The following is a 14392-nucleotide window of genomic DNA, read 5'->3' as shown; positions in this document are numbered from 1 at the left end:
GCTCATTTAGTATTACTCATTGCATTAACTGACACTCAGTACTACTTTAAAGGTGAAATTGTAAAAGGAAGATCTGCCTATTTCAGCTATTTATTTTTTAAACACAACTACATCTAAAATGGTAGTACCATAGAGTAACAACTATATTTTTTGCTCAAACATGAAAATTCAAGAATAGTCCAGAAGGAAGACAGGCAGTCCTGAAAAAAGACGTATGAAATAAAAAAGTTTACCAACCTAAAGGTCCTGCATGTTCAGACATGTTCCTTTCATCATCTTCAACGCAGCTTCCTCCTGAGAAGGAACACTTCTCATGCTGTTGTTTCATTTGGGTAACCAAGCCTTGCATTTCTTTGTTGCACTGTTTGCATTTTGCACGCATGCCCGTCTTACCCACAGGTAAAGGAACTTCATTAAAATATTCCCAAACTGGGTCTCTTTTATGGTTTGCTGCCATTATAGGTTTTCCCTTCTAGTGAGAGAATGGTATGGTAGATCTCAAATCAATGAAGGCTACACTGAGAAAGACCTCAAGGCTTCTGGAATATGCTGCTCAAACAGTTTCACTTTTGTTTCTACTGCCTGTCCCTCCCCTCCCACATTTATCTCCAGACTTCTTCTCCTTGTCCAGATCTATTCCGCCCCCAACAATCTTCTATTCATTTGAAACTTTGCACTTTTAGAGAGGTAAGGGATTGACTCTGTGTACACAAATTTGCCGAGGGACAATAGGGTTGATGTCTGTTATTTCTCACCTCCATATAGTATTTATTTATTTTAAAACATTTTTGCTGTTCACAAGCATGTTATCTCTGGAGACATAAATCCACAGTTTGAGAACTGCAAAACTAGGTATCTCTGATGGTATCTTTTAGACTCAGCACTGAGTCCCATTGTGTAGATAGAAAGATTAATCTAAATAATCTACACAGAAGCCTCTGGAACCCCATAAAATCGAGTCCCTAATCCATGAACTATTGGAACTCATTTACAAAACTTTTCTTAAACACTACATGAATATATTGTCTCATACTATAGAATTAGAATTTATAATCCCTATTCCATGATGAGAGATCTTTGAGCTATAAAGTATATCTTAAAACTATCTTTATATATATGTTTTTTGGGAAAAAAACCTATAAAAAAAATCCAATTGAAATAAAAGAATCGGATTAAAAAAAATCATTGATTTTTATCCACCCTGCCATGCAGCCTTCAGTCATATCACTCTACTGGATCCTACCACAGGAGACATGCCTGGCATTGGTAGTCTGTGCCCCAATACTAGAATTAAAAACCTGCCACTATGCAGAGGCTGCTCCTGTTGTAGTTCTGACCACCACCACACACAGGTACATTCACATTAGATGGCGTTAAAACACTAGGTACACCCAACAGACAAAAAGACACCGCACAGAATGGGGTGCCGAGAGAAAGAAACTCAGTCTCTCACATTTATCTCCAGACTTCTTCTCCTTGTCCAGATCTATTCCGCCCCCAACAATCTCCTATTCATTGAACTTTTTGAAACTTTGCACTTTTAGAGAGAGGTAAGGGATTGACTCTGTGTACACAAATTTGCAGAGGGACAATAAGGTTGATGTCTGTTATTTCTCACCTCTATATATTGTTTATTTAAAAACATTTTTGCTGTTAACAAACATGTTATCTCTGGAGACACAAATCTTTGAGCTATAATGTATCTTAATTAAAACTATCTTTAGACAAAATGCTTTTTGGGAAAAAAACTATCAAAAAATCCGATTTAAATAAAAAAATCAATTTTTTTTTTAAAAAAATAATTGATTTTTATCCACTCTGCGTGGGGAAATGGAGTATTTGGGTTACTGCTTTGTGTTGCTGGTTATTTTGTATTATTGTGTTTTGGGTTTGCCAATTTTTTTTTAAATTTACCCTGTTTATGTAAATGTCAGAAGTCCTCAAGATGCAAAGATGGGGCTTCTTGTTTCGTACAATTAAACATTTACATTAAATAGGCTGGAAAGGCCTGGGAGCCAAATGAATCTTGCTGCCTAGGGAAAGGGGGAAGCCAAACAGCACTATGCATGGGTTAGCCTGCTACTAGGATGCAGCTTCCTTTTCCTGCAGCTGCCTGAGATCTGGAGAATTGGAGTCTCTGCCCCCAAGCTCCCGCACCCCAAGGGGAGCATTTATCAAAACCTCTATCAGATGCACCTAATTAAGGCAGAAACACCTTCCCTTCCATTCCCTGTCTGGTGCTACATGTGTACCTTAATACATTATAAGGCTGCTGTGGGAGCCTTAATTTTTGGATTTCCCTTGTGACTGACTCGCCAGCCTTAACACTGCATTCATGTAGTGTTTGAACTGAACTGACACACATGCTCTCTGTACAGATGGATACACACGAATGAAGTGTTGGATACTGAATACTAGAAATTTGTTTAACTTTTAAGCCATGTTAGAATATCCACTTTCAACTCCTGCAAAGAGGAGAGGGCAGACCCTTCAAAGAAATTCCCCATACCATGTAATACTTAATTTTCTGCAAGATGTCATCATTGGTCATAATGAGTTCTTTTGCTGTCGTTCCATCTGCTATGTTGGCAAGTATACATAATGTCTGAAAGAGAGAGAAAGTTGTCATTTGCAGTACATCTATGAACCATATCTTTCCTGAGTTCCAACCTTTCATGGTGAACACTTCTTTATCAGAATCTGGAGCCGGGCCAGCTCTAGGTTTTTTGCGGCCCCAAGCAGAAAATTTGCCCCCCCCACCCCAAGCTCAGGTGGGGCTGGGGCTCGCAGGTGGCACTGGAAGCAGAGGGAGTGATGTCACCTTTTCCCAGAGACTGCAGGGGCTTTTCCCCCTCCCCCTACTGATACCTTCTTCCCTCTCTCCTGGCCCTACATGGTGGGAAGTGCTGATTCCCCCCATTTCTTACATCCCTGCTGCTCTACTGCACACAGTCCTGATCTTTGCCAAATGTATATAATTCAGGATCCCACAGTTTAAAACTATTCTGAACTCACTTCCAATACCCACCATAACACTCAGAGCCTTACTAAGCTTAAGCTTCCAGCAGTGAAGAAAAATGGACAGTCTGGTTGTTAGCACCACTGTAACTTTCATAGGACTTAATTTGACAGATATCATGGTAAAATATTCAAGGCAAGTTATTTATAATCCCCAAAAGGGAAGACCTGTTAGTAATATACCAGTGATGAATGCCAACATCTTAAAACTTTCTTGACACTTTTACCCGGCTAAGAGAACACACAAAACAGTAAAGGATACCTGCTCCTTGACCTCGATATTGTGCTCCCCCTCCAAAATCAGAGTCACTGCTTGCATGATTTGCTTTCCATGGGTGCTCATTATCTGGTCTATATGCTGTAAAAGCAAAGCAATTACAGATACACAATTAGTACACATTTTCTAGAGAAAAGGACAAAAACAAGGACATTTTTATTGTGAAAGTGAGTGGAATTATCATCAGTATTTCTAGGTGCCAGTACCTTTATGCAAGGTATCACAAATGCGAGAACCCATTGCAGCAGAAAACAGGAGTTACTTTCCTTTTCATTACTTTAGCCAACCCTTGTCACAGGGAGTAGAATAAGGAACTATATGTTTGATCCTACTTCCACTGAAGCCTGTTGAACATTTAAATACTGACTACCCCAGAGCAACACAGTTGTCACTGAGGCCATAATCTGAAGACTGAAGGATCTGAGTCATAAATTGATAACAAGATGAACATGAGAACTCAGTGTGATGCTGTGGCTAAATGGGTCAACATGATCTTTCCATATTTAAGAGGGGGGACACCAGGTAGGTGTAATGATATCATTTTGCTATTAGCCAGGATGGGCAGGGATGGTGTCCCTAGCCTCTGTTTGCCAGAAGCTGAGCAACAGGGGATAGATCACTTGATGATTACCTGTTCTGTTCATTCCCTCTGGGGCACCTGGCATTGGCCACTGTTGGAAGACAGGATACTGGGCTAGAAGGACCTTTGGTCTGGGCCAGTATGGCCGTTCTTGTGTTCTGTATACAGTACTGGTGAGACCAGTACTGGAATACTGTGTCAAGTTCTGGGGTCTACACTTCAAAACTGAAATTCTGAGAGGGTTCAGAGAAAAGCCACAAAAAATTATTTGTGGCCTGAAAATCTGTCTCACAGTGAGAGATTTAAGCAGCTCAATATATTTTGCTTGATGAAGCGAAGTTTTAGAGGTGACTTTATCATTGTCTATAGCCACCCATGCTTAGAGGAGATGAGATACACAGGAGAACTCATCTAGCAGAAAAAGGCATTACAACATTCAGTGGCTGGAAATTGAAGTCGGTAAAGTTCAAATCGCTGTAAAATGCAAATTTTTAAGTGAGGATAATTAAGCAGGGGAACAGATTACCAAAGATATGGTAAATTCTACATCACTTGCAGTCAAAGTCAAGTTTAGATTTTTTTGTTCCCCCAAACACAAAAATACTGCAGTTCAGTGACAAGTTATTAGGTTTGAGGGTGAAATTCTGTGGAATGTGATATGGCAGAAGCTCAGAGTAAAGAATTATAATGGTACTTTCTTGCCTTAAAAAAAAAACAAACAACTATGAAAGAATATAGAGTTACTCAGAAATAGCTGGGGCCATAATTTGGGCTGCAAAACCACTTTAACTATGGTTCAGACACTAGTTTGACTGTTAGAGCTCAGGGTGAGTTTACAGGGCAATTTGAAAACAAATATTTTTACTTGTAGATTGAGCTAATTTGATATGAAAATTGAAAATCAATTATTATGGAACCCAAAGGTGCACTTTTTACAGCATCACTTTTCATGATAGAAGCACACTTTACAGGTGGCTATGTTTCTACATAGATGTCCACCTTGCCAAATATTTATTGCACTTTTTCCTCTATTCTTCACTAGATGGGCCTCTTGCTCGTCCTCCATTCGTATCTCAAGCATTTTACTTCTTGCCATAAAACAGTTCACGTGCTTAAATCTTGTATCATCTTATTCTATTCTATAAAAAGGATATATGAACTGTGTGAATGCACAATCCAATAGATCAAAATCAAAGACTGAAGAAGTGTTTTAAAATGATAGATAAGAGACAAATGAAATAGCTCAGACACTTGGGGCTTGTCTACACGGCACTGGCTGTGCGCACCACAGAGTGCTCTATCTGCCCTCTATAGACTATGCTGGTGCAAGATACCCAGTTCACCTTAGTACCAAGGTATCTTTTAGTTTGTGCCAGCAAGGTCTACATGGGGCAGTTAGAGCGCAGCATATTGGAGTGCTCTCCAAATCACACACCTCTAGTGCGCACTACCGGCACTGTGTAGACAAGCCATAAGTAAAGAGAAATATGGGTATCCTTAAGATATCTGCATCCCACAGGCATTTCAAAACACAAACCACTCCCTCTGTTAACTAGACTTTTAACAGTGTTTACAAAAATGTGTTGTCTGTCTGTCAAAAGCCTTTCTAAACACAAACAGAATCCAACACCCAACAAAAAAGTATTGGTCTGTATCTGCGGACATAACTAGAGATAAAGCTCCAGCTAGATATGCAGAATTCTCTCTTTATTAAGGATTTTCATTTCATTGTGGTCTTTTTATGACCATTAGTGTTTTTGGGTTCAGATACTTCAATAATGCGCAATGGAGGCCTCACAGTTTCAACAATAATATTTTTAAATGAACTTAAAGAGAAGAGTAATTTGCTTTTCAGATCTACTAGATCACTGGAAAGAGTATTATGGATTTACAAAGTATCATCTATGAATGCTGGCTTAGAGTTAGGAAGGCAACTTTTCTGGAGGATTTGTTTGTGGTTTTACTTACTGGGCGAGTAGACAGAAGATTTCTGAGCAGTCCCAAAGTTTTCATTAGCACGTTTACATCTGAATCAGAGAGTAACTGGAATAATTGTTCTGTACTCAAACCTTGTAAGATGTCTGCTTTGATCTTTTGTTCTGCTTGAAATGCCATGTTCTGAAGAACAGATACATACAGAAAAACTGAGCCGTACACCTCATATTAGCATTTCTCCTTCACTTAATTTTGTCTCAGAGTGTGCTTTCCATTCTGTCTACAGAAGAATTACTACCATCTCTGCTGTGCATACGTTCTTGATAAAATAACCCTGCAAGCAAATGCAAGGAAAGGTTACTCACCTTGTAGTACCTGGAGTTCTTTGAAATGCATTGTCCCTACGTGTAATGCACTTTAGGTGATTCACAGGCAGCGTCTTTTCAAGGAGGCAGGTACCCAGAGTCCAATGCCACAACAGACTGCAGAACCACCCTGCCCAGGGAAACATCTGAGGTAGCCACCTGCACCAGTGTTGAATGTCTCGCAAAGGTGTATACAGCGCCCCAAGTCATTGCTCAGCAGATGTCAATGAGAGGGACATCTTCAAGGCAGGCTACTGAGGCTGCTTAGGCTCTCACAGAATGTGCTCTCACACTGCCCATAAGAGGGACATTGTTCATCTCATAGCAGAGTATGATGCATCCCGGGATCCCTTTTGACAGCCTCTGTGTGGAAACAGCCTCTCCTTTCATCCATTCCATAAATGACACAAAGTCTAGGAAATTTCCAAAATTTAATTCTCTGTAGGCAGACTGCAAGGTGCCTATGCATATCCAAGGAGAGACACATCACCTCTTTCCGCCTGGTGTGTGGTTTAGCGCAGAACACAGGCAGATGGATAATTTGGCTGATGTGAAAGTCTGATACCATCTTAGGGAGGAACTTATGGTGGAGTCTCATAGGTGCCTTAGCCTTGTGGAAAACTGTACCGCGATGAGGAGATCTGCCATGAGTGCCCCTAGCTTCCAACCTCTTCTGGTAGATGTGATTGAGACGATAAATGCTACCTTCATGGAAAGATGCAGTAGAGATCCCAAAGGCTCAAACAGCACCTTAGTCAGAGTTGAAAAACCAGGTTCAAGTCCCAGGATGGTACCAGCTTTGACACTGGAGGGAAGACTCTAACCAAGCCTTTCAGGAACAGAAACGGGACTGGATGAGCAAACACAAAGTAGGTGTGTACAGGTGGGTGAAATTCACTAATGGCCATCAGCGTCCCATGTATTTTAAGGATAACTGGCTAGCCTAGTACATCTGGGATTCCGGACCATGAAAGGGAAATTCCTCACTGATCACACCAGAATATAAATCTTTTCCACTTTGCTGTGTAGCATTTCCCAGTACAGTCCTTCCTATTACTGCTCAATACGACCTGGATATCTGCCAACCAGGCCTTTCCTAGGTCTGATGTCCATCCCTACAAAATGCCCTCAAGTGCTGGTTGAGTTAGAGTGGTAAGTCCTCCCCTTGTCTTGACTCAAAAGATTTTGCCTCAGCGCGAGGTGGAGAGAAGGCTGGCTTGACAGTTGCAATAACAATATGGTACTAAAACTGATGGGTCCAGCTCAGCACTATGACAATAACCGCACCTTGTGCTGTCTGACTTTCCTCAATACCCTGGATAGAATCATAGAATATCAGGTTTGGAAGGGACCTCAGGAGGTCATCTAGTCCAACCCCCTCCTCAAAGCAGGACCAATCCTCAACTAAATTATCCCAGCCAGGGCTTTGTCAAGCCTGACCTTAAAAACTTCCAAGGAAGGAGATTCCACCACCTCCCTAGGTAATGCATTCCAGTGCTTCACCACCCTCCTAGTGAAAAAGTTTTTCCTAATATCCAACCTAAACCTGTCCCACTGCAACTTGAGACCATTACTCCTTGTTCTGTCATCTCCTACCACTGAGAACAGTCTAGATCCATCCTCTTTGGAACCCCCTCTCAGGTAGTTGAAAGCAGCTATCAAATCCCCCCCCCCCATTCTTCTCTTCTGCAGACTATACAATCCCAGTTCCCTCAGCCTCCCCTCATAAGTCATGTATTCCAGTCCCCTAATCATTTTTGTTGCCCTCCGCTGGACTCTTTCCAATTTTTCCACATCCTTCTTGTAGCATGGGGCCCAAAACTGGACACAGTATTCCAGATGAGGCCCCACCAATGTCGAATAGAGGAAACGATCACGTCCCTCTATCTGCTGGCAATGCCCCTACTTACACAGTCCAAAATGCCATTGGCCTTCTTGGCAACAAGGGCACACTGTTGACTCATATCCAGCTTCTCATCCACTGTCACCCCTAGGTCCTTCTCTGCAGAATTGCTGCCTAGCCATTCGGTCCCTAGTCTGTAGCGGTGCATGGGATTCTTCTGTCCTAAGTGCAGGACTCTGCACTTGTCCTTGTTGAACCTCATCAGATTTCTTTTGACCCAATCCTCTAATTTGTCCAGGTCCCTCTGTATCCTATCCCTACCCTCCAGCGTATCTACCTCTCTTCCCAGTTTAGTGTCCTCTGCAAACTTGCTGAGGGTGCAATCCATGCCATCCTCCAGATCATTAATGAAGATATTGAACAAAACCGGCTGGCGTGGATTGCACCCTCAGCAAATTTGCAGATGACACTAAACTGGGAGGAGAGGTAGATATATGGGACAGTAGGGATAGGATACAGAGGGACCTAGACAAATTAGAGGATTGGGGCACTCCGCTTGCACCAACTAAACATGAAGCCATTGATCACTACCCGTTGAGCCTGATGATCTAGCCAGCTTTCGATCCACCTTATAGTCCAATTTTTTGTTTATATTTGACACAAACAGATCTGTGACTGGGAGACCCCACATCCAAAACACCTCCCAGAGAGATAGGTCATGCAGCTCTAACTCATGCTCTGTGGAGAAGTGTCTGCTCAGAATCTGCAGTGGTGCTTTGGACTTGTGGCAAATGAACGGCCGTCAGGGTAATCTGCAATTCCAGAGGGTGATGGCCTCCACACAGTGCTGTGAGGAGCTTGCTCCTTCCTGCTTGTTGATGTAATAGACTGTTTCCGTGTTGTCTGATAAAATCTGGACTGAATGGCTGCAAATGTGAGGTAGGAATTATTCGCAGGCCAGCCTGACAGCTCTCAATGCCAACACGGTGATGTGCAACAAAGACTCCTGAGAAGATCACTTCCCTTGCACTACCTGCCCTTCCAAGAGGGCTCCTCAAACTATAAGGGAAGTGTCCACAGTCACAGTAATTCTTGGGAGCAGGGAACTGAACAGACCGCCACACACACCCCTTTCCTCTGTCTTCCCACCTGCCCAGGAATGTTAAGGTCCTTTGTGGAACTGTGACCAGCAAATGGAGACTGTTTGCCTGGGGTGTATGGAGTCCGTAGCCATGCTTGCAGGCATCTGAGATGAAGCCTTGCAAATGGGATCACATAAGTACTTGCAGCCATATGACCCAACAGATCATCCAAATCTGCTGTATGAGTCCATCGATGGTGAGGAAACAGTCATCTGGTATGCATGCTCTGGCCAACACCATGTCCAGCCTTGCTCTGATGAATTCTGTCATTTGTGTCAGTTCCAGAGAAGACTTCTCTGGGTTCACCGTCAGACCCAGCCTTTCAAACAGGTCCAGGAACATGTTGGTTGCTTCTTGCATTTCCTGGTAAGATCAACCCTTTAGGAGCCAGTCATCCAAGCAGGTGTACGCTGCCACCCCCAATGATGAAAGGGAGCTGGCACCATGACAGGGTGAAAACCCCAGGCACTGCTGAGACTGTAAAGGGAAGAATTGGTAGTGTTGCTGATTAGCTAAGGACCTCAGGAATCTCATGTGTGCTGGGTGGATGTTCACTTGAAAAATACACATCTTTGAGATTAAGGGCCATGAACAAATTTTCTAAACCTAGTGAGAGATAATTAAAGACAAAAAATCACCCTTCTGACCCTCAGTCAGTGGACAAACTTGTCAGTTCCCTGAGGTACAAAATGGGTCTCCATGCCCCTGACTTTTGGGGGACGATGAAGTAGAACCCCTTTCCCTTTGCTGCTGGAGGTACTGGTTCTATCACCCTCTCCTGAAAGGGATCCCAGAATTAAGGTGGCGAGGCAGAGGTGGGGTTTCAGAGGGAAGAAAACTGGATGGTGCATCCTGAAGAGACAAACTCTATTACCAATCAATCAGTCGATCGTGATCTTTCTCCAGGCAAATAGATATTGGATAGTTGCCTTCGAAAAGGGGAGGGGGGGGAAACCACGGGAATTGTTTAGATGGACGGGTTATTGGTGCACACTCTCAAAGGTTCTGATGAAATGCCAGTTTCAGAGTTCATGCTGTTTGGGAGGCAAAAGACGGGTGTCTTTGGGCACCCTTCCTCTGAGTTCTCTGATGCTTACAGGGCAGCTCAGAAAAGCCACTGATGGTAAAACCCTGATGGGACTGTCTCTATTGAAACTGTGGTTTGCTGGATTTCTGCTTAATCATAGCTGTATATATGCCAAGCGATTGGAGCATGACTTCACAGTCTTAATGAGCAAAGGGACTGATCCGTCTTTGTACTGAACAGCGTCACACTTGAATGGAAAGTCTTTTGTACTTTCATCGGGACCCCTGAAGAAGAGAGCCACGACAAGCATCTCTTTACTATCACCATGGACCTACCTCCTTGTCCACTGTATCTAAGGCCACCAGCTTTCCTTTATTAATGAGGGCCTGGAACTGCTCCCTAGTATCCTTATGCATTTTCTTGACTGAGTCTGTCAGCTCATTCTAAAATCTAAAACCATATTTGGCCATCAGTGCTTGACAGTTTGAAACTCAAAACTGGAGGGACCTGGCTTGTCTCTGCCCACTATGCTCTATGCTCACTGGATGCTGACACCACTAGTGAGTTGGGTGAGAGAAGAGGTACTCTGACCTGATTGGATACTGGTGGCAGGTGTCTACCAAAGTTTTTTGGTGGATTCGAGGAGGGCTTCAGTGATTTGAAAAACTCCTCTACTTGGTCCTGAGGTTTCAGGCTGTTCAGCAGCCTGCATGGGACTTCCTGGACCTCATCAAGGGAAATCTGTAGCATCTCTGCCTTTTCAGCAAGTCCTGGAAGTGTATGGTGGAGAAGCTGGAACCACAGCCTGGTTGGGAGAAGAGGAGGACAGAGTCACTGGCATGGTGTTCTCCTGTTCCTGTTCCTGTTCTTCTCCAAAAGGTTGTGCCTCCTGGGGAGGCTGAGAGAGGTCTTCTTCCCTGGGAGCCTTACACCCCTGTGGGTCCTGTGTCACATAGTAAATAAATTGGGCAATAATAGTGTGTGTTTTCTGGGCTCCAATATGGACACTGTCCAGGGCTCCAGGCTGATGGGTATCAATATGTAAAAAGGGAGGGCACTCCCTCATATGGAAGTACTGAGATACCCTGGAGACCCCTGATGCTCTGTCTGAGCTGAACCCTCAGCGAGTAGTCCAGGGATAGTGTCCCTCATTCTTCTTCCAACTCCAACCCCATATCCAACAGGAGAGCTCTTGGTACCAGAGGATTCCATGATGACCTGTCTTTATTCATCAACGGTGGCCATGATAATCTAGCTCAGTGGTTTTCCACCTGTGGTCTGTGGACCCCTGGGGATCTGCAGACTATGTCTAAAGGGTCCACAAAAGGTTATTGTTACCATAGAACAGTGGTTTTCAACCTGGGTTCCGCAGACTATATCTAAGATTTCCAAAGGGGTCTGGCACCTCCATTTGAAATTTTTTAGGAGTCTGCAAATGAAAAAAGATTGAAAACCACTGCTCTTGCTCAAACCAGGCTTGAAGAGTCATAGACTCCAAAGCCAGAAGGGACCATTGTGATCATCTAGTCTGACCTCCGATATAACACACATCACAGAACTTACCCAAAATAATTCCTAGAGCATGTCTTTTAGAAAATATCCAATCTTGATTTAAAACATTGCCAGTGATGGCACTTGGTAACTTTTTCCAACTGTTAATTACTTTCACTGTTAAAAAATTACACTTTACTTCCAGTCTGAATTTGTCTAGCTTCAGCTTCCAGCCATTGGATTGTGTTATACTGTTCTCTGCTAGATTTAAAAGCTCATTTTCAAATATTTGTTCCCTATGTAGGTACTTAGAGACTGATCAAGCCACTCCTTAATCTTCTCTTTGTTAAGCCAAATAGATTGAGCTCCTTGAGTCTGTCACTATAAGGCATGTTTTCTAATTCTTTAATCATTCTCATGGCATTTCTCTCAACCCTCCCTGATTTATCAACATTTTTTTCAAATTGCGGTCACCAGAACTGGATGCAGTTTTCTACCAGCAGTTGCACCAGTGCCAAATACAGGTGGTAAAATAACCTCTCTATTCCTATTCAAGATTCTGCTGTTTATACATCCAAGGATTACATTAGCCCATTTGGCCCCAGAGTTGCACTGGGAGCTCATGTTCAGCTGATTATCCACCAAATCTTGTTCAGAGTCAGATGGGGATGGTGAGGATCACCACAGCGATATTAGTACTGGTCAATGTCGTGGAAGTGGGTGTCGGAGTCCAGAGTATCAGTGACTCTGGTTCCATAAGTACAATTAGACCACCTGATGCCGAGAAGCAGGCTGGAGTAGTTTCTGTAACCTGGATCACTGGTGCTGAAGGTGCTGGATCTAGCAGCGCCAATGCAGAACAGGTGCTGGCACTGAAGTACCACTTTTGGTACGGGAGAGTGGTGCTGTCTTGCCCTTTGATGAAGTCCTGGGCTGGTCCTTCTCAGAAGCAGACACCCGGGTCCAGAGCACAAGGTATCTCCTGACTTGGTACAGGATGGGGACTTCTGTCTCCTCTTAGAGGGCTTGGATGTGGAACTTTCCCTCTCGTCTTTATGGGATTGTTTGTATCTCCCTTCTGCCCTGTCTCGAAGCTGATGGGAGAAAGGGGGCAGAGGCCCTGGAACTGGCCTGAGCCGAACTCAAGAGGCTGCTCCTACCTTCTTCAGACTGATGTACAAGAGAGTCTCCCTGGTTAGAGGCTGTACCCCATCTCATGGACCTCTCCATGAGGAATGCTTCGAAACTGAAGTCCCCTGACTGTTTTGTCTTACTTGGGAATAACCAGCAGATACTGCACCTGAGCAGGACATGTTTCCCACAGGCAGTACAGACAGGTATCGTGATAGTTACATACATATAGCAGGGCTTATGGGGATTTTTGTCATACTTCTCCTGCCACTACTGGAAGACTGGGGGGAAAGGGAGAGAGGTAGTGATGTACAGGAACCACTCCTCACCCAAGAGGTATGGGGAGTTGTCCCAAGTCTTAATGACTGATCCCCAAATATTTATCCTAATGACAATTTATTTACAGACAGAAGCTGAAGAAGTCAACACGTACATTGAAGCTCCATGCCAGACGATGAGAGGTTAGAAGGAACTAAGATGCAGAGCATGAGGACAGTGGGGGTGCATGTGTGGACCAGACAGACACTCAGGAAAAATTCTCTAATTCTGGGCCATGGAAAGCATGTGCAATTGCTGAAGTACACCACACATAGGAACAAGCACTCAAAGAACTACAGCTTCTGAAGGACATTTTTGGATCTCCACATCCCTGACAAAATGCCAAAGGCTCACCCATTTACCCTTGTTTTAAATCTTCCTTCTTACCTGTACCGAACCATAGCCTTATCTTTGAACTAATCAGTTATGCTGCTGCTCAATTAGCTCATGACTGACATGCACAAGTGAAATAGATATAAGGTTTGAATTTTATTCTTGCTTTGATCTCCTGATTTTACACTCTTTGTATAATTCCATGGATTTACACTTCATTTATTATTTGTTGGAAATTACTGCACTGTGAAGCTTACATGAATAGTTTGTTATGGATATAATTATACTGTCAAGAATTATACTGTCAAGAATACATGAATAGTTTGTTATGGATATAATTATACTGTCAATAAAGACATATCAGCAAGATCATTTTTTGTTTATTGGCTTATAAAAAGTGGAAAGCTGACTGCAAAGAGTTACAAAAGGATTTCACCAAACTGGGTGACTGGCAACAAAATGGCACATGAAATGCAATGTCCATAAGTGCAAGTAATTCATATTGAAATAAATAATCCCAACTGTACATACAAAATGATGTGATCTAAATTAGCTGTTACCAAGAAAGAGATCTTGAAGTCATCATGAATAGTTCACCCAACTGCCAGATGCTAGAACTGGATGATAGGGGATGGATCACTCCAAATTGCCCTGTTCTGTCCATTCCCTCTGAAGCATCTGGCACTGGCTACAGTCAGAAGACAGGAGACTGGTCTAGATGGACCATTGGTCTGACCCAGTATGGCTGTTCTTATGTTCTTAATATACTTTCAGGGACAGATCACTATTTTCTTGTATAGTCACACATATAGGCAGGCTGAACATCTGCAATGTTGTTTTTAGTAACTGATATGATCTTCATGGCCAAAAGTAAAGCTCTGCGTCTCCCTTCCTTGCAGTGTGTTTTGGTGGTTGACTGGTTGTGTGTGGTG

General features: G+C 43.1%; 1 protein-coding gene across 14 annotated transcripts in view; it reads right to left on the bottom strand.

Annotated features, from left to right (window-relative positions):
- The window catches only part of ARMC8 (armadillo repeat containing 8), a 181839-nt gene that overhangs the window by 10934 nt on the left and 156513 nt on the right, over positions 1-14392 (bottom strand). For 9 of the 14 annotated variants that reach the window (XM_073360247.1, XM_073360250.1, XM_073360248.1 and 6 more), the window contains 4 exons: positions 5844-5993; positions 3281-3376; positions 2510-2605; positions 238-472 (listed from right to left, as the gene is read on the bottom strand). In XM_073360247.1, the coding sequence (XP_073216348.1) occupies positions 238-472; positions 2510-2605; positions 3281-3376; positions 5844-5993 (577 nt within the window). The remainder of the gene's footprint in view (positions 1-237; positions 473-2509; positions 2606-3280; positions 3377-5843; positions 5994-14392) is intronic. The other 5 variants (XM_073360258.1, XM_073360252.1, XM_073360254.1 and 2 more) reach the window with 1 other exon arrangement.

Source organism: Lepidochelys kempii, chromosome 9 (assembly GCF_965140265.1).
Source record: "Lepidochelys kempii isolate rLepKem1 chromosome 9, rLepKem1.hap2, whole genome shotgun sequence".
Taxonomy (NCBI): domain Eukaryota; kingdom Metazoa; phylum Chordata; order Testudines; family Cheloniidae; genus Lepidochelys; species Lepidochelys kempii.
This window is presented reverse-complemented; position numbering and strand designations above follow the sequence as displayed.